Source organism: Crotalus tigris, unplaced genomic scaffold (genome assembly GCF_016545835.1).
Source record: "Crotalus tigris isolate CLP2741 ecotype Arizona unplaced genomic scaffold, ASM1654583v1 scf7180000018485.2372832, whole genome shotgun sequence".
NCBI classification, from domain to species: domain Eukaryota; kingdom Metazoa; phylum Chordata; class Lepidosauria; order Squamata; family Viperidae; genus Crotalus; species Crotalus tigris.
In genome coordinates, this window is record NW_024097033.1 from 1,533,281 (window position 1) to 1,560,252 (window position 26,972).

At 40.6% G+C, this 26,972-nt stretch overlaps 1 protein-coding gene across 26 annotated transcripts in view; it reads left to right on the forward strand.

The window, feature by feature from the left end:
• Positions 1 to 26,972, forward strand: part of MAP2 (microtubule associated protein 2) — a 254,155-nt gene that overhangs the window by 148,927 nt on the left and 78,256 nt on the right. For 24 of the 26 annotated variants that reach the window (XR_005557860.1, XM_039352914.1, XM_039352918.1 and 21 more), the window contains one exon: positions 8,359 to 8,646. The exons of the other annotated variants lie outside the window; for them this stretch is intronic. Coding sequence is in view for 23 of the 24 variants with exons in the window: in XM_039352914.1 (XP_039208848.1) it covers positions 8,385 to 8,646 (262 nt within the window). In the remaining variant the exon portion in view is untranslated. The remainder of the gene's footprint in view (positions 1 to 8,358; positions 8,647 to 26,972) is intronic. 26 annotated transcript variants of the gene reach the window in all.

Sequence of the window (26,972 nt, forward strand, 5' to 3'; positions counted from 1 at the left end):
AAGAGCCTTGACTCTTGACCATTCTGGCCAGTTTTTCTGGGATATATTTACATTTAGAGCAGAAGTCCCCAACCTTTTGGGCACCAGGGACTGGTTCCACGGAGAGAGGTTTTTCGGTGGACTGGAGGGTATGTGGTTTTGTGTGCTGCCTGCATCCCACAGATGGGGCTTTGCTTGTTTGTGCAGATCAGTTGCTGGCATGCCACGGCCTGGTACTGGTCCATGGAACGGGGGTTGGGGATCCCTGATTTAGAGTCCTACATAGCTTACTCATTTCAGAAAATAAAAAAAATGTAATTCTTAGTGTAAGTTTTATTATTTAAAAATCAATTATATAGAACATTGTATTTTATAATATACTATGAATGTTATTTATGTTTATCATCTAAATGCACCCAAATATTGATACCTTATCTGACATTTTATAATCTGAAGATATAATTTCTGGTTAGCTCTTTGGAAGGAAGTTCTATTTCTGTCAATTAGGACTTTTCATCTTGGTCAGTATAATACATCAATAACAATTTTTTTTTCTCCCTGAACTGAAGCTTTTCTCACCAGTATAGAAGTGGCCAGGTTAAGAAACTTCCAATTAATTATGAATCAACTTAATGGTTCGGGAGGTAGTCCTTTTCATTTATTTAAGGTTACTTAATAATAGGATGAGTCAAAATTGTATTATTTTATTTCCAGGCTAAAACAACTTTTTTAATTTTAGAATCAATAGTTTTAATTTTAAAAAGCTATTTTAAATCAATAATATATACTTCCTGCTCTGCAGCTGCCCCCAGATCTCCCACATTGCCTGGGGTGGAGACTCTCAGCATTGTTTCCTTGGAAAGACAACCAAAATGGGTTGAAACTTGCTAGACAGATGGTCCTGCAAGTGCAGGGAATAATAATTAAATCATTATTACATGCACTTGTGGGAATAATAATTCAAACCTGCCCCACACAGTTCCTTCAAGGAACAAAATAAATGTCAGTTCAACAAGGTAAGAGCTCTAAAAAAGCTTGAATAAATTAACACAGACTAAAAGAAGAGGTTCCTAATCAAAGAGAGAGTGGTAGGAAAAACTTGCCCATGTATGTATAGGCATTGCTAGCTTTTCATGAAAAATGTGCTCAGGGCTACACACAACCCCCATGATGCTAGAAAACAAGAAAGATCCAAGATGTGTGCTTAAACAGCACAAATTTGTGACAACACTGCTTATTCCAACTTATGCTAACATATGTTAAATGAGAACATATTTAGGATTTCTTCTGAGAAGAAGAACCAATTAGTTTCAAGTGGTTAACAACAGACTAGAAATCAGAGACCATGAGTTCTAATCCTGACTTAGGCACAAAGCCAGCTGGTGATCTTGGGCCACTCACTTCATCTTGACCCTAGGAAGGAGACAATAGCAAACCAGTTCTGAAAACTTTGGAAAGAAAATTAATTGTCTGTGCAATTGTGAGGTTAATTACTTTATTTTGGGAGATTAAACTATAAGTATGAGCTGGTTAGCAGCCTTAATGATACTTGTTGTTTATATGTGGATGCAAACCTTTGTATTTATGTTCATTTTTACACACACAGTTAATATTGGACACCCTTTACTGCATAGATTAAGTAAAATACTACTTTCCTTCCATAATAATACCCTTTACTTAGGTTTTGTGCACTTCCTTTTTTTAGTTTAACACATAATGCACATAAATAGAACTGTGTGGCTTTCAGGGAATTAAGTGAATTAGTAAATCTGGGAAAGGAACTATGTCTGCTCAATAAGGTAAATGAACAGAAGTGACAGTCTTGATTCCAGCACAACAAATGTTAATATTTTATTTATCTATACAATCTTGCACAATACATACTTAGATTATTTTGTGCACAATAAATAAGAGTTTTATGCGATTGCTCCTGATCACCTTTTTGTCCATCTTCAATAGAATGATTAATCATTTTCCTTCCTACTCTCAACAATCATGGACTCCACTCTTGACTGCCAGGCTGGATGCGATTCTTTCTGTTCCTTTGCTCTCAAGGCATCTATGACACTGTTCCAGAACCAGCTATTTAATCCTTTTCTACCATCACTTTGAGCTGCTTGGTATTATCACCCTTTCCCTCCTTGCCATGCTGGAGCTACTCTTTTTTAAAAAATTTTCTTTGTAGCCAGTGAAGGTTACCCTTGTTGTCTTTATTTAGTAAATTTATATGGAGATCCAATTTGCCGAGAGATTCTGGATGACTTACAGTTTGTAGAAACATGAACACATAAAATTAAAAATACAATATAAGATAATTTGGGACAGAAAAAATATCAATAGGGTAATGGAAGAATAGAAATAATGATAACTGCAGATTTAGCCAAGATCAAAATACACATATCTCAAGCATCATACAATATTTCATTCTATACAGGTTCATGCCATATTCTGGCCTGGTGCCTGGGGAAAGAACCAGGTTTTTAAGGCTTTAAAGAAGGAGAGAAAGTCAGGCTCATCAAAATCTCAAGGGGAATGCTATTTCACAGGGCATCCATTGATTCAGAGAATGTCCTTGGTTCCACTAGGTAACATTGCTTTGCAAAAAAGATCTAAAGCAGGGGTGTCAAACTCGCAATGTCACGTGACGTGGCACAGTTTTGCTATGATGCATCCGGCCTGCGGGCTGGCAGTTTGACACCCCTGATCTAAAGCATGCCTAATCCACCAGATCTCATGGGAAGATAATTGGATACAGGGACTCCTGTAAATAACCTGGCCCTGTACCATAAAGGCTTTTACAGGTGACAGTCAGCACTTTGAACTCCAGAAGGTTTCATGAAGCCAGTATAGCTTGCAAAGTAGTGGTGTTGTGAGATATACCTATAACTACTTATGCTATTGTGCTCTGGAGCAACTTCAGTTTCTGGGTGGTTTTCAGTCCAAATGACAGGTGACCAGGGCATGAGTCACCATGAGTCACCATGAGCAGAGGCTCCTAATCCATTATTAATTCATAATATGTTTGTTTAAAGGCTCTTTTGACTTTAGCTACCACCTGGTCCTCCAATAGAAGCTGAGAATCCAAGAAAACCCCCCAAATTGTGAACCAGTTCTATTAGGAAGAGTGTATTCTCCCAAGAAGATAATTTTTAGGATTAGAGGACTCAAAATCCCAGTCACTCAGTTTTGCAAGACTTAAGTTAAAACATGTTTTTTCCCATCCAGATCTCCAAAACCTCCAGGCATTGGGAAACAACCTTGACAGCCCCACTTAGTTAGCTTGAGATGGAGATGCATAACTGGGTAACAGTAGCATATTTTAAAAAATATTTAAATTTATTATAGCCATCCAACTCCAATGGATTCAAGCATGTATACCAATAGATTACTTAACCCAGAGGCTGCATATAGATGTTAAATAAGGGCAGAGAGAGTGTAGAGCCCTGAAGGAACCTGCAAGCACTACCACCATAACATTGACTTGAAGTACTCTCTTCTGTGGAGTTGAAGTCCACAGGTCTTAAAGTTGCCAAGGTTGGGGACCCCTGAGCTGTAGGACTAGCTCAGCTCTCCTCTTAGCTTCTGCCTCCTGTCAGGTAACTTGACAGATAGGTAAACCTACCATTGTAAGCACCCTTCTAAACCCAGCCTACATTGCCCAATAGTGTTAGAGAGATTTATTGGTGTTTTTTTTTTCTTGCCAGGAGGTGACTCTGGATGTAGGACAGTGGTTCTAAATCTGTGGCTCGGGACCCCATTTGGGGTCGAACGACCATTTCACAGGGGTCGCCAAACAATGCAGTCCGCCATTTTTTTCCCCTTTTCCTTAGCTGTGCTACTCCCTTTTATTCTGTTGGCTTTTGAAAGCCAATAGAATAGACTCTCTTGAATAGAGTCTAATTCTATTGGCTTTCAAAAGCCAATAGGAATTGTCCAGGCTGTCTCTGCCCTGCTGAGCCCGCCAAAAGTCCCATTCTGCAAATGGTGCTGCACCGGTTGAGTAGTCCTCGACTTACGACCGGTTGGGGGGTCGCGGCATTAAAAAGGTTGAGAACCACTGGTATAGGAGAACCAAGCTTGGGAAATCTATCAGTTCCTTAATTTGACTTGCAGTAATTAAGAAATGAGATAACCAACCATTCACTGACCTCATTACTGTGGCAGGAAGCTTGGAAAGCTTATTGCTTTCCAAATGTTATGAATCTATAATTCTCAGCAACCTTCATGTCTGGCTATGCTGGTTGGAGTTGCTACATGTGGAAGACCGCAAATGCCTAACCCTGATCTATGCACACGTAAAAAATTTAAATCTTCTATCCACTGAGTCAGATTTCCATTCTGCAATAGAATTTTTGTACAACAAACTTTACTGAATACTTGTTTCAGATGTTGAAACAAAATTGCAGTGTGTTCCCAAGGCAGCACGTAATACAATCAATTTAAAATGTATAACAGTATTGAAATTAATACCAGCACAGAGAAGATTAATAGGAAAACCATAAAATATACAAACCACTAAACCATCATTTTATTTCAGTTACTGCTTTCTAATAGAAACAATAATAGTATAGATCAGTACCCAAAACACTTTGGAGAGATTTCAGGGCATTGGGCAGAAAGATTGTTTCTTGGTTGAGAACATTGTTCAGATACAAATATTCTATTGCTTCTGAGCGTAGAGGATGAGAAACATAAAGGAATTTTGCACTGGCTAGAGAGCAATATTGGAAACATGGTAGAAAATGCCTCTTTTAATATACTGAGAGTTTTAGGATGCCAGATTTGAGTGACGTCTTAATGGACTGCTAATTTGCTTGCGATAAACGTAGTCTTTATAGTAGGAGTACTGAATACTGAGGAAGCAACTGCAACTGAATTCCTGTATTGGAGGGTATGGACCTTACCTGACCCAGACAGCATCCATATGCACCCTCCCCTTGGGGACAGGTCAGGATGGGGAGCAGGGGTGCGGTCATTTTGTTTCTCTGTTTAAGTAAAAATCATTTCTGAAAGGATGACCTAATGAGTCAGGGGATGTCTTAACTCATTTTATTGTATACTCTTTAAATTTGTTGTTCTTCTATTTTCCATCTTAACAGAAGTTTATACATTTAGCAAGTATGTTCATCATTGGTACATAATTCCATTTTAAATTCTGTTACATGTTATTCTATACTTGGAAGCTTTAATCCACATTAAACGTCTCTTTGAACTGTGCATAAGAAAACCATTGAAAAATTAATCCCTCTACAGCCAAATGTTCTCTTGCTTTCATCTTCTCCATTTAACAAGATTTGATATTAGCAAGTCTAAATATTTTTCTTTGCTTGCTGTTTCTGTTCCATAAAATGCTTCTTGTGTTGAGGCCAGTAAAACTACTTTTAGGCACAATCTGGGTTTATATCTGTTCCGTAATATGACATTCCTAACATAATGATTTTTGAAGTCTATGTTTGCCTGCAAGTTTGTCCACCTAGTGTTGCTTGGAATACAGAGCAATGAGCTATTGGAACTACCGAGCACTTCTTACATTCGTGAACTTAGGGTTTCACTCACGTAGATTGCTACATGGTGGAAAAAACCCCTATGCTAGCACATCAGGTTGTGCTTTAAGATAAAGTCTACTGAAGGAAATCCGCATATTCAGACCATTATTTTTATAGCATATGACTTCAGAATGTTCTTACTTTCTTACTTATTTTTACTTACTAAAGCCCTCCATCTTCTTCAGAAGATACCATAGTATATCAGAAGCAGCAGTAAATGCCACAGAAGTCAGACAGGCAGTCTGTCTAGGGTCACCTTTGAAATCAGGAACAGATGTGACTCATCACTAGATTTTCTTTTATCAGGAATAAAGGAAAGCAAGATATATATAAATCCTGAAAAATAAATTTATAAAGAGAATTTGTGATTAAACAAATTCAACTTTGCCCATTTTTAGCATTAATGGTTCTTTGTGCATTGTCAAAGTCCATATATCAATGACTGCACCTCCGTTTGAAAAAAACCTGATGAAACCAAAAAAGATTGCTTGAGACATACAGGAGGAACCAGGACGGTCATAGGGCTGTATATAAAGAAGTTTCATATGTTTTTAACATATAAATTTCTGTATTTCTGTTTTTTTTCTACTTTTCTGGTCTACTGTTTTCTATCTTGCTGCAAGGAGATGGTGTGATCTTTTCCCCTCTCTCTAGCTAGTCTATATCTAGACTAAATACAGTAATTGGCCTTTTTCTTTAGGTATTTAGTTACTTCCCACTGAGCAAATCTTAAGCCTTGCTGCTAGACCATCACTTAATTTGATGAAAAGCATCAGTTTTGCTGATTAAATTGTATTTCTGGATTTTTGTATATTGCTTAGCATTGTACAATCATTAAAATTCACATAGTTGCAGCACTTATATTTTATTTGGTAGGCTTGGTGTTTTGCAAGCTTTCTTTTAATAATATGGGCTGCTTTGGGTCAATTTACATCAAAAAGTATCTGCAACAAAAGACCAGGTCTACATGCAAAGATTCAGTTTAACTGATTTATTGCTACAAGCCGCTGCATAGAATCCTTCTCAGCTTAAGATCAGCATCTGGTTAGAGTTAAGTAAGGGTCAATGGCAATCAAGTGGTGGTGGGGGGTTGAACAGTTCATTTGTGGCTATGTAGTGATTCTAGGCTGATCCCTCTTTTCTCCCCTCTCCCTGGCTCTGCCAGTCTTTCCCCTACAAAAAGCAAACACAGAGACAAATTGTGAAGATGATAACAACTCACCATCCATAAACACTATGAGCAGGGATTTTTATTTCACTTCTTGAATGATGGTATTGGAACAAGTTTCATCTGGCAAAGTTCACTCTTTTGCATTAATTGTACAAAAGCCCCACTCTCTATTGCTCCTGGACATCTTAATCCATAATTGTATAGTTGTTTTTTTTTAAGGTAAGACTCTAGCACTGTATCACATTGTATCACTACATAGAGAGACTGTAACTGCATGGCAGTGCACATGCTTTGCATGCTGAAGGACCTGCATTATTATTACCTTCAGGTTTAAAAACAAAAGGTTCTTGGAATGGAGTGAGAAAAGATTTAATTTCTGCAGTTTTGGATAGCTGCCAGAGAAAAGAAACAATACTGGTCAAGTTGGACCCTTGATGATTCAGCATAAGGCATTCTGTTTGTGTTCTAGTAATTGCATTTTGTAAGTAGAAAAATGTAAATCATTTGTGATCCATTGACCTAAATAAACCAAAATATTCCCAAATTCCCGAATTCCCACTACAGCAGCTTTCTATTGCCCAAAAGACTGTAATCATCCCGTCTAAATGCTAAGTGGTTGACTCAGTGCAACTACATCCCCTTAGTCTTCCTAAGATTAACAGCAATAGTAGTGGGCATTTAGACCTTTCAAAAAGTCCCTTAGCTGTAAAATATAATAAATGTATATCAAGATAACACGGGAAGAATCTTTCAACTTATAACAACTTCTAACTGCTTCCTTGCAGTATTACAAATGGAGGTAAATGAAACCAACTTCAAAAATCTAAAGACCTGGCCTATTGGATTAGGGCCATATTGGACTGGAGCTAGAATTAGTATTCTTATTTATTTATTTATTTGTAGGCTGTATGTGTATAACAGTCTGATGACCATGGATTCCCTCTTTCCCCATTTAGCACTGGCAACAATTTCTGAGTTGCTTCCAATGAGGAATTCAGAATTTAGAAATCAGAGTGTCTCACTTGATGAGAAGTAACACTCCAGCATACATGGAGAAAGTAGCATCACTCCTTTGTTCTTTGGCCATTCTTTGTTTTAGGTTCACAGAACTTAATGGTTCAGAGACTAGAACTCCCTCCTACATTATCTATATAATGTTGAACCCATGCTACAATTTGAAAAAAAAAAAAGAAATAATAACCAAGCCCAGGAGCTTGGTCTCATTCAACCATCTACAGGCATTTAGTAATGTGACTGTAATATGATATTAATGACATGGATTTGAGTGCTGATGGCTGAAGGCTTAGACTGGGAAGGCTTGCATTCACTTACAAATCAGTCGTATCAGTGAGTGATATTGGAGCAATTATTCTTCATGTGCAGCCCACTATACAATGAGGCTAAAATGAACTTAGCCTTCCATAAATTTAGCTGATTGATTATTAATTAATTCTTATTATTGAAAAACTAATTGCTGTGCATGTTAATATATTGAAGTTGAGTACAAAACTTTCAATGTATTTTTCTTTCCTTTGTATCCCAAAGATGGTGCTTTCTTACTCATTTCCATAGCCAGCCATATTTCAGTTTTATCATTGGGAGGGAAAGAATATGTGCAGCATGTTTCAGTTTACTAGTGGTTTCTCTTTCCCTTCTTATTAGAAGAAAAAATATAAAGGACAAGAAGTATGGCAGACGATAGGAAAGATGAAGCTAAGGCACCACACTGGACCTCAGGTCAGATAGCAGAAGCTTCTTCACATCCACATTCCGCAGAGATGAAGGAGCAAAGTGGCACAGGGGAAGGACTGGTCAGAAGTTCTAATGGGTTTCCATACAAAGAGGATGAAGCTGGAGAATATGGTGCACATGGACCACAGAGCTCATATTCCAGAACCAAAGAGAATGGAATCAACGGAGAACTAACTACAGGAGAGAAAGACACTGCAGGTAAATTGTCAAAAGACTATTCTTCTTTTGTTCTTGAAATCCTTGCTTTTAAGGAAGAAAGCATTGCAGGGAAAATTTTTCTAGGCAATAGTATTCTATTAACTTGAATCAGTTTAGGCTTCCTCAGGTAACATAGTTATGTTATTAAAAAACACCTGTGTGGGGTATTTGAATTGGGATCCAGTTCTGAAAGTAGGAAGAATGCACTGCACAGAAAGAAAGATATTAACAAGGCCTTACTAGCAAGAGCAGAAACATTGGGCTGAAGTCTAGTTGCTGGGTAGACTCAATGTCTAATTTAGTGTAACAAAGTCATGCTTCTTCCCCCAAATCTAGTTTTCAGAGTGAAACTAATGGCAGAATTGATAAAAAATGAATTCTGTGCTACTTGCAAAATTGTTTTTACAGCAGAAAAGAAAGGGATGCTAGTGTATCATTATAGTCATAATACTAAATGCAGCTAGTAACGTCACATTTATTTATTTATTTATTTATGAGACTTATATACCGCTTTAAGCGCAAGACTCTCTAAGCGGTGTACACCAGTAAGCAATGCATATATATATATATTTATATTGCCCCCAACAATCTGGGTCCTCATTTTACCTACCCCGGAAGGATGGAAGGCTGAGTCAACCTTGCATTTATAATTTATAATGGAATTAACTGAAGTTTAATTGATGAATACGTGGCCAGCTGTAGGGGGCATAGGGAATGACATTGAAGGTCAGGATGAAGAGCCACTACGTTCAATTCAAGTCAAGAAATTAATTTGAATAAATGTCTCAGGCCTTCCTAGGTCACAGGAAAGTAACGTGAGATAGGGGGGGAAACCACATTAAGACATGCAAGAGTCTACTACAGGTACTGTTGGTATTAAAATAAAAGTAATCCTTCCCTATAGGGAAATAGTCCTTCCTTATATTTCTTAGTCTGTCCACCTTGTAGGGCTGACACTTGCTTTGATTAAAGCTTAAGCAGCTATCTAATGTTAATGGCAATAGGGTCTGGTTTTCTTTTAGTAGTTCCAGACTGAAGCCTTACATACATTCTGTATGAAACAATGCCACTTTTATAAATTATAGCAAATCTTGGTCTATTCATGCAATAGACTGTGACTCTGGCATAGATGCCCTCCTTCTGCAGAGGCAGATACCATTTCAGTGCCTTCCAGCTTTCCATAACACAGCTCTATGAATAGAAAATAAACAGATCTGCAGTCCCTTGCCTGCTACATGCTGTCTTTAGTTTTAGCAAAAGAGAACATGTTTTAATGGAGGGGTATGTCTCATATTGTTTGGGATGTGTAGATCAGGCTCAGGAGATAGATAATAAACTCAGGTTAATTGTTTGGTTTGGGTTCAATCACTCTTGAAGTTTGCCATTCTGAAACAAAAAAAAATGTTATATTGTACTCAGAGATGTCCATGTTTTTTTTTGTTACAGTTTTTTCTTCCCACAACCCATCCTACTGAGGAACATCCCTAATTGCACTCGTAAAGGCAATCAGGCTCCCCTGAATAGGGTTTCTCTTTGAAGTACTGTATTGCCATCCTAGAAAGTCAATGAAATTATTCATTCCATCGCAAATGTTGTTAGTAATTATAGCAGAAGGAATTTCTTGCCTTTAGATGTCTTGGCAATTACACAGATTCAAGCAATTTGATTGCTTTCCATTTGCTTCCTTATTGTTGTTAATGATGTACAAAGACAACCAATAAGCTTAGTTGCCATTACAAATCCCAACCCCAACATAAATATGGTCATTTTTTTTTTAAAAAACCCTAAACTATATTTGATCTGGTATTTCATGTATTAAGTTATAAACCTCTATGGTTCTTCAACACAAGAAGCAGTGCTTGATGCAGTACATCCCAGCAGGATGGAATGCTTTAACTACCAGGAAGAACATTTTCTGAAGAAAAAAAAGGACATCTTGGGAAATATAAGTGAGCAGGATAGCTAAGGTGTGATCTTCAGAAATTAAGAGGAAATTCTGAGTAATGAATTACCCGAGCCACCAAAATTTGGGATTATACAATTAAAATATTTGTGTGTGTGTGTGTGTGTGTGTGTGTGTGTGTGTGTATTTGCCAATGTCTTAACTTTAAAAAAATGAGAAATTCGTATCTTTCTAAGAAGTACCAGTGGGAGATATATATTTTTTGTAATAAAACAGCATCACGGTGTATCAGAAGATATATTATAGCAACAACAGTAGAAGAAGAATCGACATGTTAAAGCACATACACTGTGTGTATGAAAGAGCAACAGTAAATAGAGGATGTGGGCTGATTTTAGACAGTATTTTTCCAGTAGGTGGGAAATACTTTTCTATGAATAGAAGAAGCTTTTTGCTAGCTGAAGGGCACCACTGGATCATTAGTATCATTAAAATCATTAGTAACCTATGGAAACCAATAGTCAACTGGAAAATTACATATATCCAATTGAACACTATATTTTTCTAGCCCCAAACCATTACACTGTGTTCAGTTTGTCTGCATATATATATATATTCTGCCTTCTAGTTAGATATATTAGTGCTCAATTTTTCAAAAAAATTCACCTTGAAGACAAGTTATTCCAGAACAAAATATATAATTTTGGGATGTTTTTCTATAGCAGAATACATCTTTTAAACTGCATGCACTAAGCACTGTAAATTCATCTTTGAAACATAAAAATTATGAGTTACTGTATAATTTTAAAACTCTAGACCCTTACATTAATATTTTGTAAATGGATAGTGACCAGTGTAGAAATATATTTGTTTAAAACAGTGGTTCTCAACCTGTGGGTCGGGACCCCATTTGGGGTCAAACAACCATTTCACAGGGGTTGCCAAACAATGCAGTCCGCCACTTTTTCCCCCTTTTCCTTAGCTGTGCTACTCCCTTTTATTCTATTGGATTTGAAAGCCAATAGAATAGACTCTCTTGAATAGAGTCTAATTCTATTGGCTTTCAGAAGCCAATAGGAATTGTCCAGGCTGTCTCTGCCCTGCTGAGCCCGCCAAAAGTCCCATTCTGCAAATGGTGCTGCAAGTTGTCTGCAGCGAAGGTGAGCTGTCTGGAAGATTTCCACCCCTCCCTGCTGAGCAACTACTAAAAATGTAAGTAAAAGAGGGCCAGGGGTGGGAGGTGGGAGGCCGGCGGGCGCAGGGAGGGTTGCTGGCATGAGTGGGGCCCGGCGGGTGCCTGACCTCCCTTGGGCTGGGCCAGCTGGTGGCCCAGCCGGTGGTTGGCCTGCACCGTCTCCGCCACTTGCCAGCTACGCCTCGGCCGGCGCAGAGGGCGGCACCACGCATGCGCGCGCTCCGAGGTAGGGAAAGTCCTCGACTTATGACCCGTTGGGTAGTCCCCGACTTATGACCGGTTGGGGGTCGCGGCATTAAAAAGGTTGAGAACCACTGGTTTAAAATAATGTGAAATAGATTTGGGGGAAAGTCCTTATACAGAAATAGTTATATTTGAAAACTAATAAAATGTCCACTGCTGGAAACACTTTTTGTACATTATTTCATTGTGTTTTCTTTATAACTGGAAATAAAATCTAATCTTAGTTTATTGTATTAGAGCAAGCTCTGAATGAATCGTAGTGTAACTTGTCAGGAAGTTTCAGCTGAAACCAGGAGAGGAAAACAACTATAGATAATGCCTTTTGGGTTGATGGGTATGGCAGCCTTAGTCTCATGTACTCTGCCTCAAGTAGTTTTATTACTATTAAAGTGGCTGCAGTTTTGTAATAATAGGTATTTTCTGCCTGCACTATTCTTATAATGATGGGTACATGTTTGAATTGATCTGTGTATAAAGACACTGTGAAATTGCTGTCACATGGTGAGTCTAGAGTTCCTCTTAATTGCCATTTTACCAAGACTATACATGCAAATGTGTATTTTCTTCTTAACACATTCCATTGTATGTCTTCAGGGCATTACATTTTGTTATAGGACTTTGAGCATGTGATTAAGTATACTTTTTAAAAAAAGTAGTTCTTTTGGAGTTCTTCAGCGTGATTAGGAAAGTGCACATTGTCTTAATTCAATAGCAATAACAATTCAGAGCAATAACATACATCCTCTGCTACTATGACTCCGCATAGATTGTTTAAAATCCACACTTTAGAAGCACTTGATAGTGCAAGGGAAATTGAGTTTGTTGGTGACTCTAATGGTATGTGGGAATGACTTGGGAAAGAGGAGGAAAAGCTACGGCCTAGACCAGAGTTCCCCAATCTTTCCACCTTTGTGGATTGGTGAGGAGTGGAGAGTGGATGATTCCATGTGAGCAGTCGGCAAGCTCCATTTGCATGAGCATGTGCATGCGCAGCTCCATTTGCGTGAGCACGCACACACACAGCTTCATCTATGAGAACATGTGTGCAGTTCCATTTGCATGAGCAGTGGGCACATGGACCCATCGCCCATGGAAATAGAGCATGTGTGCATGCACTCACCCACTGCTTATGTGAGTGAGAATTGACGTGTGCGCTTGCCCACTACTTCTGTGGCATGGTTCTGAATGGTTCAAGGCCCAGAAATGGCTACTGCCTGGGGGGTTGGGGACGCCTGGCCTAGAGCACAGTCTGATCTAGTAAATGAATTCTGAGACTGAAAGGGGGGTGGGGGTGGAGAAACACCTCAGAAGGGACCTCCTTTTGTACTTTATGCCCTTTTCAGAGAGTCAGAGTAAGGCAGGGGAGAGGCACTTTTAATGCCACCTTATAATAAATCTAAAGCTAGTATAGGTAGTTCTCGACTTATGACCACAATTGAGCCCCAGATTTCTGTTGCTAAGCAAAACAAGTGAGTTGTGCCCCATTTTACAACCTTTTTGCCACAGTTGTTAAATGAATCACTGCAGTTGTCAAGTGAATCATGTGGTTGTTAAGAGAATCTGGCTTCCCCCATTGACTTGTATTGGTCAGAAACCAGCTGGGAAGATTACAAATGGTGATCACTTGATCTCGGGACAGTGCAGCCATCATAAATGTGTGCCATTTGCCAAGTGCCCCAGTTTCAATCCTATGACCATGGGGATGCTGCAAAAGTTGTAATGTGAAAACTGGTCATAGGGCATTTTTTTCAATGCAATTGTAACTTCAAATGGTCACTGAACAAATAGTTATAAGTTGAGAACTACCTGTAAATCATAGTTGGCTTCTTGTCTGCACTTCCTCCAAGGGCTAACTTCAATTCTGCAAGTTTGAAAGCACCCTTTTCTTCCTTCACTTTTACTTTCCCAAAACCAGGGAGGATCCTTTCCGAGAGGCATTCACCACTTTCCAGAGCTGTTCTTACCTTCCAATATTCTTTTACAATTTAACCAATGTTCTTGTGTTTAAATGCTTTATAATTGACATGACAGATTTATTTTTCCCTGATTTGGGGAGAGGTTATTTACTTGTCCTGCAATAGACCCTTCTTTATGAATATATTGAAATTCTTTCCAGTGAAATGGAATGATTTTTAAATTATCCATTGAATGATGTTTAATTTAATTTCCATTCAAGTATATTGGCACATTGCATTCAAAAGTTTAAGTAATAACATTCCTTTACATATGATGCCATATAATGAAATCTCAGTTTCATTGTGCATGGTTATTTTAAATAAATCAGAAAATACAGTTCAAGAAGCATTTTATGGGCCATAGATGAATGCTTCTTTTTACTGGTCTCAATATGTTATTCAACTTAACCTCTCAACACTGATTCGTTATTTTTCTTCAGTTCATCTCTCTTGACAATGTCTGCAAAATATTGAAGATTCTGAAGTCCACCATTTGCAACTTTGACTCCTAGCCACCATGCCCAACTGACCCTCTTACTTTGATAATGCCTATGTAAGAGAGGGCAGGACCCCATATTTTAAAATAAAGTTGTATCTATCAAGTAATATATAGATGAGCTAGTCAGGTTTAATATTGCAGAATACTAGTACTTTCCTTAAAATGAGCATCAAGAATTAAGAATATATGTAGCTCCAAGACTGAATTGAGTATCATAATGTTTTGGGAATCAATTAGATGTAAAAGATTTTACATCTTGCACTCTATCAGTCCATATTCCATTTAAGTTCAGCTGCTTTTAACTGTTTTTCTCTATAAAATTACTGCATCTACTCAAAGTTGCTCTGCACTTATTTTTAAGAGTTTTTAAGATGTTAGTACTGTGATCCAACATCTAGTAAATTTGGCTTGATTTTTTTTAAGACACTGACCTTTATTATGTTTTAAGATAGTTATTCTTTAAATACCACCCTGATTTGAGGAAAAGTGGCCTATTTGTCATATATATAAAGTTTTAGGACTGTGATTCCCTAAAAATCTTCAGTAAATAAGAGGCTTCTCAACAGGAACTCAGAGCTGCCAGACCCAGGTTATAACATTGCTGATGACAGATGATGATGATCGGTGGCAGTAAAAGTTTAAGAGTTTTCTGCATCTCTTTGAAGTCATCTAATCACCTGGATTTTTGTAGCCCACGTCTGATGGCATTAATCCCAGCATTATTCTTCTACTTCATGGAAGAGTGGAGCACGAGTGCACAGTGAGGAGTAGTTAGGTAGCACCATCTTCTGGACAGGGTCTTTAATTCTCTTGCTAGTTTTGCTTTATCAGGTTTTTGTTGGGGTCTTGAGGAGTGCAGCAATTAAACCAAATACATTTTTATGTACTTTTCAGATTCCTCTCCCTCTTCTCTATACATTCTTGAATAGACAGTTTGTACTTCATACAGACAACATCCAAGGACAGCAAGAAAATGTTCTTTGGCCAAATGAAATGACTACATGTAGCTACAAACGGGTTCTACAGCATGGGCTGGATTCTGACATCTTTATACCAGATGCAAGTTTTTATTTGACAGTTAGGCAGTAAGGGAAATTTTCCCACAGTGAAATTGAAAGATTTGGTCCATTCTAGGAACATTCATCTCATATTACATTATTGTGATATTTGAGAATGTGAAGCTGTTTGCACCGATTGTTAGTGATATAAAAAAGAAATGCTTAATGCTGGATGAATTCAGAAGTGTGGCTCTAATTTACTTACTTACTTACAAATAAATAAATAAATACCCATTTACAAATCCATTCTAACTTTCTGTATCTCTGAGGATGCATAGACATCTAGTGCTTGGCAATACTTTATTCTGTTTTTACTGCAGCACTGCAATATTTGTCATATGATTTGGTTTAATTGGCATTTCTAGTTTAAGAAAATAAAGGCTTGTACTTGATGATTAATTGAGAACATTTTATATTAAAGATACATGCTTTTACAGTTGATATTTTACAAAACAATAAATAGGAAATAACTTATTTAGGCAAAAGTAACTGGCATTTAGCTAAGACTAACTAATAGTACAGTAAAATACACCCATGACTCCTAATTGTATTTCTGTTCAGTAAGTCTGTCAAAACTGAATTACTGGGGAATAAAATGAATATATGGTATGCTTCCCACTGTCAGTGGCTTTTTCTCTTCCTTATAAAGGGTAAAAGCAGTACCACTATCAGTTGCAGATTGCATTTACCTCTTCACATTATGTCAAATATATCAAATCATGCTTGATATTTTAAGAATATTGTAAAATTATATGTTAGATTAAAAATGTTTTAGCTTATCCATGCTTATAACCACCATTCAAAAGGAGTCAGAAAACACCTATTAACATCTGCAGGAAACTTACACATACTTAATACCCGATATAAAGTCTGAATATAAGACTTGGTACAAGGATTGGTTTACTTCTTCTAAAAGTGAATATGTTTAGTAGTAAATATTTGATAATGTCTGGACCATATTACAGTAGCTAGTCCTCAATTACAATGTAGAGAACTGGGATGATCATTAATTCATGGATTAATTCTTAACTGTATCTCACTCTATTATATGGATTAAGGCTCTTCATGGAAGCAAAAAGTAACTATAAACAGTATAATGAAAAAATATAATACATAACTGGATCCATAATACAACCATTTTTGACTTACTTGGTAATAGCAGTTCATTATTAGTTGCACAACAGTGTCTGAGAATGGAAGCATGCAAAGTCCATGCTTATTTATAGCTAAGTTAAATAATGTTTATGATTTTTTGGAAGTGAAATATTTATTTATTTAAATATTTTAAGCACAAGCCTCCAAATTGCAATCATATAACTGCAGGAACTGGACTATGACAGTTGTAAGGATGAGGATCAATTTTAAGTCAGTGCTGTTGTAATTTCAAATGGTTGCTAAACGAATGGTCATAATGGTCATAAATTACTTTTTCTAGGACCATTTGTCTGTCTCTTACTGCTGCCATATGATCCTGGGAAAAGACGCAACAATTTTCAAAAGTTTCAGAAATATACTGTAGATAGATATAGATATATCACTGGTTAGATGACTAGACATTGGTATTTAACCATAGATCTTTTTAACATTTATATTTTATTAGTTTTACTAATCTAGGTGAAACGTTAATATATATTGCTAATCCATATATGATATGCCATATGCCAAATAAATAAATGTGTTCCTAAGCACTTGTTTGAAATCAATTCTAAATAGTTATATAGCCTTAATGCATCCTGGCCCACATTCTTCCACATCTGTCAGTTTTATATTCATGAGGCAGATCCCAAATTAAATGTGAACCACGTTTGGTTGAGTTCATGTAGAACAGGGGTGTCAAATTCAATTTCATTGAGAGCCGCATCAGTATTGCGGTTGCCCTTGGGGGCCTGGGTGGGTGTGGCCAGGGTGGGTGCAGCCTACTGGGTGGGCATGGATGGAGTGGGTGTGGCCTACTGAGTGGGCATGGTTAGCTCTACATTGTTCACGTCAAGGGTGCCTGTGGGGGCCTGGGCAGGAGTGGGACAGATGTGAGGGTCTCTGGCAGAAGAGGGTAGGACCAGGGCAAGCGCCAAGGCATGGTCCATTTCTTCATTCCTCACAAAGGGTGACACTTCCCCAGCATGCACCCAGGGGGTGGGGGCAACGCAGCAGGGGCTGGTTCCTCTCTGTTTCTAGACGGCCTTGTGGAGCTAAGACTGAATGCGTTTCAGCATAGATGGCCACCACAAAATTGTGCATTGGCTCCCGGCCGGCCTGGGCCAGGGCCAAGGCAGCGGGGGCCATTCCCTCACTGTTTTCAGGATGACTTCACGGGCCACATGAAACCACTTCGTGGGCCTCATCCGGCCCCCGGGCCTTGTGTTTGACATGTCTGATGTAGAATTTGTCTTCAGACCTGCAATGTTAGAGATGGCATCCTCTGGAAAGTTTGAGATTGGCTACTACACATTCCCCTTCCTGCTCTCACACCATTGCACCTGAGTATCTAGCTCTTGGTTTGTCTGACCAGGTTCTTATTTTCTTAAGCATTTCTGTGTCATGAACCATAACATTTTATTTTTTAAACAGTCACTTATCAAAGAGGATTCAAAATTGGCTCTTCAATGGTGCCTATATAATTTGGGATTCATTTAGGATATTAAAATCAATGGATTAAACAGCTCTCTGAAGTTATTTAAAATTTGAGAGACATGTTGGTACTTGATATTTATAAATGTGGACCATGAGTACAGTCAGAAGAATGCTAGTTAGAAATCTAAAAATCAATAATGCAAATTGTAATCTTTTCAAGTTATTTTTGAAGGCTTCCCTATGATAATTAATAATTTTTATTTTTTTGTTACTTTTAGTAAGTGGTACATGTGGTCCTCGCTTAACAACCACTTGTTCATCGACTATTCAAACTTACTATGACAGTGCTGAAAAGAGGTACTTACAATCAGTCCTTTTATTGTAGCTGTCATAGCTTCTGCACAATCACGTGATCATGATCAAGGCATTTGGTGACTGGCTTCCAGTTACGACATCACAATGTCCTGTGGTCATATGATTGTGATTTGAATCTCTACTGCCATCACAATCAATGGGGAAACTGACAAAAAAAAAAATCACAAATAGTGATCACATGATGTTGCACTTAACAATATTGTGAGATTCATTTTAACAACAGCAAAGTGTTGCAAGTGTCATCACAAGCAGCATAGTTAATGTGACATCTGCTTTATGACTGTTGCTTAGCAATGGAAATTCTGTTCCCAATTACAATCATTAAGTATGGACTGTCTGTAATATGCACAGTGAAAGGTCCAAATGATATATGACACCGGTAGTAACTAAACTATTTTGATAATATGTGAAGTTGTTTCCTCTTTCTAGCTCCTCTAAAGGGTCAGAAATGAGTGATTTTGATCAATTCAGGGCTGGAGGCGCTAGTCTAATCCATAGATATGTATTATAAAACATTTTTATTTTTTATTTTTTTCCTTGTTCATCTAGATGCAGTTGGAACTAGACTAAGGCATGAAACCCAATTAAATGAAGATGTTTATAGCTTCATGTATAAATCAGACCCCTTTGCTCACTTAAGAAATCCAACTTAAAAGAAGCCATGACTTAATATGATTTCTGAATTTAAATGTGTTTGCAGAATAATTCATAAATAGATATATTAAATCATTATAGGAAATGGATTTCTAAAAATATTTTAGAAATAATTTTATAATCTTGTTAAGAGGGAATTTACTTTCCATTTATCATTTGAGAAATAAAGGATTCTTTTTAGTTTACAGCAAAACAAAGTTTAAACAGCTAGCTAGAAGAAATTGCTACAGCTTTTATTCATATTTTTGTTTACAGGCAATACATTCATTTCTTGAATAATTCTATTTTGAATGAAACTGACTCAAGAGACTTTGTTAATGTTTTTCTTGTTGCACTCAATGCTCCTTGTTCTTTATTGGCAGCCATATACTTTTAGGAAATTTGTATTTCCAGAAGATGTTGGTAAGATATTATAGTCCTCTGCCATTTTGTTATTGTCTTTATAAATTCAGTTCTTAATAAAGGCATCTACATTTGTCAAGAATTTATTTCTTGAAAGCCATCAGGAATTAAAAATATTGTTGGATATCTATACACTTATTGCCCCATTTGTCTGATTAGTTATAAATGCAGGGTTAATATGTACCCATTCTAGAATCATAGAAATATAATACATTCTGACTTAGAACTGAAACACAGAAAACAACCATCTACATAGGCAAGCTGCTGCCATTCCTCATCTGAATGCAGCTTTTCTCTTTGGCGTTGCTATGCCAACATTTCAGTGTGCTGTCTGAAATTTCAGTTTAAGCTCCTCTGAGAGAAAGTAGGCAGAAAGGGAGCTTATTTAGAATTCAGGAGCAGACCCGTGGCCAACTGCACTGTCTCTTCAACTAGTCAGAGGTGGCTCAATCTGCTAGACAAAAGATGCAAGGCATTGTTTTCAGTAGTAATGGCATAAGGTTGAAAGACAGTGGATGGATGGATTAAGCTAAGAAACAAAGAGGATTTCTTGTCAGTATCATGATTTCCATGTCTTAAATAAATGAGTTACTGTGTATAGGATCCAGTCTGAGTTGGTCACCAGGACCAGAGGTTTATTCTTCCAGGCTTTCAGACTCATGCTGGAGCCCATCCTATTGCTGTACATAACTAAAATAAAACATTCTGGATTGCTTACCTTCTCCTTTCTTCTCAAGTTAAACTTTAATTCTTTTAGCTTTTTTAATATGAAAAAAGGGAGCATTTACTGTGAATATATTGAATATTTCAAACTTATGAGAAATGGAAGACCTGAAAAAAAGTAAAACCCTATGATAAAAAAAAGTATTCTCAGCTCTATCAAGAGATTTAATTATGTATCAGGAACTTTTACATTCCATGAATCAGGCCTTCACTTTGGAAGGAATCTTTTCATCAACTAGAAGAGGTTGATCCTAACTAGCGCACTCTAGCTGCATTGAGATTGAAACTTCAAAATTCAAAGATGAGGCAATTGGAGATTTAATATCCCAACAGATCTGGAAGATGCTAGACTGAGTAAAGCTTTGCCACAAGAGAAAATGACAGTAAGTGTGTTATGAGATCACACCATGGACTTGTGATTTGCATCAGATACGGTATAAAAAAGTAAGTGTGATTATACTTGGTGGCATAATCACACAGATCATCATTTTGACAGGATCACTGGTGATTATTGACAATGCTGGCACTCTGTGGTTTCTCAGAAGGATTAATATCAGGAAACATTCCATTCAGTAACAAAGAAGATGTAAATAAAAGACATTGGGGAGTCGCATTAAGAGTTCTTGGAAAAAATATAGGAGGTGGCCGAGGCAGGTGATATTCCCAATTAGATTATTTCTGTACATTCCTTTGATTTCCTTGAGGACTTCTGGCAGGCCTTTTCAGAAATAATGGAAGCAATAGCATGCATCTCTATCATCCCTGTGAATTAATAATTTGTGTCTCTTTGGCCTGTGTCAGTTATCATCTCAACATTACAGAAGCCATGGTGGTAGCACAGTGGTTAGAAAGGGGCGTTGTCTTACCTGAACGCCTTTTCTCAGCATGATGATGGAGAATCCACAGATGGGTTGTCTTAATCTATCTGCTCCAATTAGACTAAGTCTGAAATTTAGTACCGCCCCCTCTGTGCCAACTGCACCCCAGTTTTAGGCTAAGGCGATACCAGACTTTAGTCCGACGCGTCTGAACAAATGGGGACCAGGCCAACTGACCTAATGAGAGGGAGTGGATTCTCCATCATCATGCTGAGAAAAGGCGTTCAGGTAAGACAACGCCCCTTTCTCCAGCATGATTGGATGGAGAACCCACAGATGGGACATACCAAAGCCCTGTGTCCCTAGGGTGGGGAATTAGATTGGGCCTGGTTCCCACCCAATGTTAATGCGTGTTCTAGGACCTTGCGGCCAAATGAAGCCATAGAAGATGCATATATATCCATCTTGTAGTGACGGACAAAGGAGGAGGGCAATGCCCATGTTGCTGCCCTACAAACTTCCTCTATGGATGCCAGGCTGCTGTAGTGGCTGCGCCCCTGGTGGAATGGGCCGTGATATGGCTGGGAGCTTGTAGTGACTGAGTCTGGTATGCCAGAGAAATACAAGCTCTAATCCACCTGCCTATAGTGGGTGAGGAAACCTTCTGTCCTAACGACGAAGGGTGAAATGACACAAACAGAGCCTCAGTCTTGCGGAAGGATGAGGTTCTCTGTATATAGCAATATAAGGCCCTGTGAACATCCAATCTGTTCCACTGAGCCTCTATGTCATTAGATGGGTTCGGACAGAAATCCGGCAAAACTATGTCCTGTGATCTATCATACAAGGAGTTGACCTTGGGCACGAAAGAGGGATCTAACCTGAGAGTAACCCTGTCCCTATGGAAGATACACAGGTCCTTTCTCACTGACACGGCAGCCAGCTCAGAGATTCTTCTGGCTGAAGTTACAGCAACCAGAAATGCCACCTTCATTGATAATAGTTTGAGCAAACAAATGTCAATTGGCTCAAAGGGTGGTGAGACAAGAGCCTGTAAAACCTGATGAAGGTTCCAGGAGGGGTATCTATGTACCGCTGGTGGTCTGGCATTGTTAGCTCCTTTTAGGAAGGAGCGTATCATAGGGTGCTGTGTTAAGGGTTCCTTGCCACAGGAAATAACCGTGGTGAGTGCTGCTACCTGCCTACGGATGGTGCTTGTGGAAAGCCCTTTGTCCAAACCGTCCATCAGGAACTCCAAGATAACTGGCACTGCAGCCTGTAAGGGTTCAATTTTGTGAGCTAAACACCAATTACAGAAGCTCTTCCACGTGGCATCGTATATTCTATTCGTTGAGGGTCGCCTGGATTGCTGGATCATGGCTATGACCCTTGACAAATATGAGTCTAGGCCTAAGGCCTGCCTCTCAAGTGCCAGACGGTTAACTGGAGCCACTGAGGGTCCGGATGATGTAACTCCCCCTGAATGAGGGAGATCCGATTGGCTGGAATCCTCCATGGAGAGGATGCGGAGAGCTCCATCAGGTCGGCGAACCAAGATCGTCTCGGCCAATGCGGGGTGACCAGGAGGACCTCTGCTTGTTTGCAATGGATCTTCCTGATCGTGGCAGGTAGAAGGGGCAGGGGAGGAAAGGCATAGAGCAGTTCCCTGGGCCAGGGACTGCGGAGTGCAGCTGTTCCTTCCACTGATGGAGATGGGAACCTGGAAAGGAATCTGGGAAGCTGTAAGTTGGCTGGGGAGCAAACAGATCTAGGGTTGGGGAACCAAACCTGTCCACGATCTCTCTGAAGATCTTCAGATCCAGCTGCCATTCGGAATGGTCCACGGTAGCTCTGCTCAGTGAGTCCGCCTGCTGGTTGGCCACTCCGGATATGTGCTCCGCCCTGATGGAGGCAAGATTCAGTTCCGCCCAAGACCCCAGCAATCTGGCCTCCTGCATGAGAGGCTTGGACCTTGTTCCCCCCTGTCTGTTGATATGGGCCCTGGCTGTGATGTTGTCGGTTAAGACCAGGACGTGCTGGCCCTGTACTAAGCTGCTGAATCTCTTTAGGGCCATGTGTATGGCTCTTAGTTCCAGCCAGTTTATATTGTTCTTTAGATCTTGCCTGGACCACTGACCTTGGGCCCAGTGTGTGTGGAGGTGTGCCCACACCCAAATAGGCTTGCGTCTGTGGTGATGGTGATCCTGTCTGGCTCTTTGAATTCTGCTCCCCGTGACAGTGCCGGAGAGTCCCACCAACGAAGGGAGTTCAACACCGACCGTGGAACTCGGACCTTCTGGTGGGATGTGCTGGTATGAAGTCTCTGAAATGGAAGGAGAAGCCACTGTAATTCTCTGGCATGGAGACGTGCCCATGGCACAATTTGCACGCAGGACACCATCTTCCCTAGTAGTTGTGAAAGGGATGCCAATGTGACTACTCTGTCCTTTCGGATCCGACGTACAAGAGTCTGGATAGAGTTCCGTCGGTCCTGAGATAGGTAGACCGTGAAGTTGCCTGTGTCTATAACTGTGCCCAAATGGAGGAGCCGAGTTGTTGGTACAGTATGACTTTTCTGGAAATTCACAGAAAAACCGTGCTCCTGCAAAAGTTTGATGGCTAGGGCGAGGTCTGCTTAGGCACCTTGCCATGATGATGACTGAATTAGAATGTCATCTAGATAGCATTGAATTCTGATGGGAATTTGTCTAAGGTGGGCTGCAATCACTGCCAGTATCTTTGTAAATACTCTCGGTGCAGATGAGAGGCCAAATGGAAGGGCTCTGTACTGGTAGTGGCATCGGGCATAACTGAATCTGAGGAATTTGTGGTGTCCAGGAAAAATTGGGATGTGCAAATATGCCTCAGTCAGGTCTATGGAGGTAAGAAAGTCACCTTGCCTGACACCAGCCAGGATTGATTGAAGTGATTGATTCTTAAATTTTTTATATCTCAAGTAGAGCCCCCTGAAGTCTTGGAAATGACGAAAAGGTTTGAGTAAAACCCTCGTCCTTCTTGGTCTTGTGGTACTGGTTCAATTGCTTGTATTTGCAATAATACAATAATACAGAGCTATTGCCTCTGACATAAGTTCAGCTCTGGTCCTGTTCGTTGAAATAGGACAAGAGCGGAATCTGTCAGGTGGAGGGGAACAAAATTCTAGTCTCAGACCTTGGGAGACGGTGTCTAACACCCATGCGTCCATAGTAGTGGCCGTCCAAATGCTGGAATAGAGGGCCAGCCAGCCTCCTATGGGAGGTGAGGCTGCAGGTTCACTTGCCTCGCTTAAAGGAGCAGCTCCCTGCACCTCAAAAGGACCGCTTGGTCTGGAACTGTGATCTGCCTCTGTATGCTGAACGATCTTGTTGTCATTCCTGTCTCTGAAAGAAGGGGCGAGGAGCCTGGGCCCAGTCCCAGGCTGGCGCTGGCTGAAAGGGCTGCCTTCTGTAGTTACTCTGCGACAAGGTCCCCCAGTGTCTATCTCCCCTCCTTGATGTATTAACCAAGGTCTTGCGTTTATCCTTACCTTCGGTTAGGTATGGCTCTAGCGCCTTACCAAAGAGTTGTCCACCTGTATAAGGTTTAGAGGCCAGACGCCACTTGGCCTTGGTGTCTGCTCGCCAGTTTCTGAGCCAAAGGAGCCTTCGTGCTGAAATGTCTGCCGCGATGGTTCGGGCAGTGTATCTGATCGTGTGTAAGGAGACATCGACTAGATACTGGGACGTGGCCACCAACTTACCCAGATTCTGGTGGGCTCTGAGCTGGTCCGGAGGGATCATGTCCTGGAGCTCCTGTAGCCACAGGACCGAAGCCCTGGCAAAGAAGGCCATGGAGGTTGCCGCCCTCGTTGCCCAGGCTGATGCCTGGTGGGACCTGCATAGGGCGGACTCAATCTTCTTGTCCTCTGCCCTTAGTGCCTCATTTATGTCCCCAGGGATGTTGGACTTGGGAAACAATGAGTTCAAGGGCTCATCAATCTCAGGAATCTCCAAAAGGGAGGTCAGGGAAGGAGCAACATTGAACAATGTTCTCTCTACCGCACCAGGGCTTAAGGGGGATCCTAGTTTTTCCCATTGTTTCTGGACTATATTTAGAAAAAGGGGAGGGCAGGGAATATGATTCTGTGAGACAGAGGGCTCAGTGTATATGGCATGGGGACCCTGGGATGTTGGTGGGTTCTCCTGTTCTTGGGCGAGGTTTGCAGTGGTGCAGGCCTTGAGAAGCAGGGAATTGAAGAAGGAATGGTCAAAGAGACTGACAGGAGGGATGGGTTCGGATGGGGCGATGCCCTCGTCCTCAGACAAAATTAGGCCAGCTTGTTCAGCTCCTGTAGATTCCAAATCCGATGCGGGATCATCCATCCAATCCGGAGATTGTGAATGATGTGTGGCCTGTGGGGGTGGCTGTGGGGTGTTGGAGGCCATAAATTGAGCCACAGCCTGGGCTATCATGGACTGAAGGAGGTTCGGGTTCAGGGCTTGGTTCTCAGGAAGGCGAAGTCCTGCTGCAGTGGGAGTGAATGTGGCCTGGAGCCCTGAGGTGTCCTGACCGGTTATACCCCTCCCTGAAGCCACTGTTAGGTTTGAATCTGACTCAGGAATTTCCCTGGGGGAAGACCAGGCCCCTGGGGCTGAGGCACTGTGCGAAGAAAGGGGCTCAAATATAGACCTTCCCATCGTGCCTGTCAGATCTGGGGAGGCCGCTCTCAGTCTTTGGCACCCTTCCTCCCTCTGTGGCTCCCTGCTTGGCCGGGCTCGTTTGGTGGTGCTCTTACCACTTGCCTCTGATTGGCAACTCCTCTTGGCCGGCTCGCTGCCTTTCTCTGCCATGATGAGTTGCTCTGGTCTCAACCTTGGCAAAACGCCCCCCCTCGGCGCTGTACTTCACCAAGGGAGTCTACAGAGATACTTCAGCCCAAAAGGGGATGGGCGGGGAGTTAATGGGCACCCCGATCACTTGGGATCGATCAGGCCCTCCCCGGTCGAACCTGCTCTCTCGACGATCCTGCCACCGATGATGTAATACTGCCTTCAGAAGAAAGTTCCAGGCAGTCTGGGCCTCAGCCACACACAAAATGGCCGCCAAGGGCTTTTGCCACGCACAAAAGGGCCTCTGAGGGCTTCAGCCCCACACAAAATGGCCGCCTATGACTTCAGGCACACTCAAAATGGCCACCGAGGCTTCAGCCCCACACAAAATGGCCGCCAGTGACTTCAGCCACCCACAAAATGGCCGCTAGTGACTTCAGGCACACTCAAAATGGCCGCCGAGGCTTCAGCCCCACACAAAATGGCCGCTGGTGACTTCAGCCACCCACAAAATGGCTGCCAGTGACTTCCGCCACTCACAAAATGGCCGCCGAGGGCCTCAACCACATACAAAATGGCCGCCGGGGGCTTCAGCCACACCCAAAATGGCCTCTGGGAGGCAATTCAAAATGGCGGCTGCCAATTTCACGCCCTAAAAAACGGCCGTTGGAAGAAGGCCTTGAGGCCTAGCGACTAAGGTGCAACGAGCCCTCGTTCGGGTGAATCGCCTGGGCTCCTAAAGCAGCTGGTGGCATGTGATTAGGCCGGCTGGAAAAGCTGTCATCCAAGGCCTGACAGGCCCTCCCGGCTCCGAAAATTGGGCCGCGCCCAAATTCTCACCTGCTGCTCTCTGCTGGGGCCGAGGGACCTGGGAAGGCTCCCTCCAGGCTTGATGAGGCTCTGAAAACGACCTAAATCAAAGGTTTGATCTTGCTGTCCCTAACTGAGGGAAAACAAATAAGGGAAAAGTTCCCCCCCCCCTAGAGGGAGAGGATTGTGAGTCTGTCAGCCTGAACAGGCTTCAGACTGGGATAATTGATCTTTCTTCTAGATATAATCGATTCTGAATCAATAATAAAATAACAAATAATAATAATAGCCTGAGCTGAGTAATTAAATAGA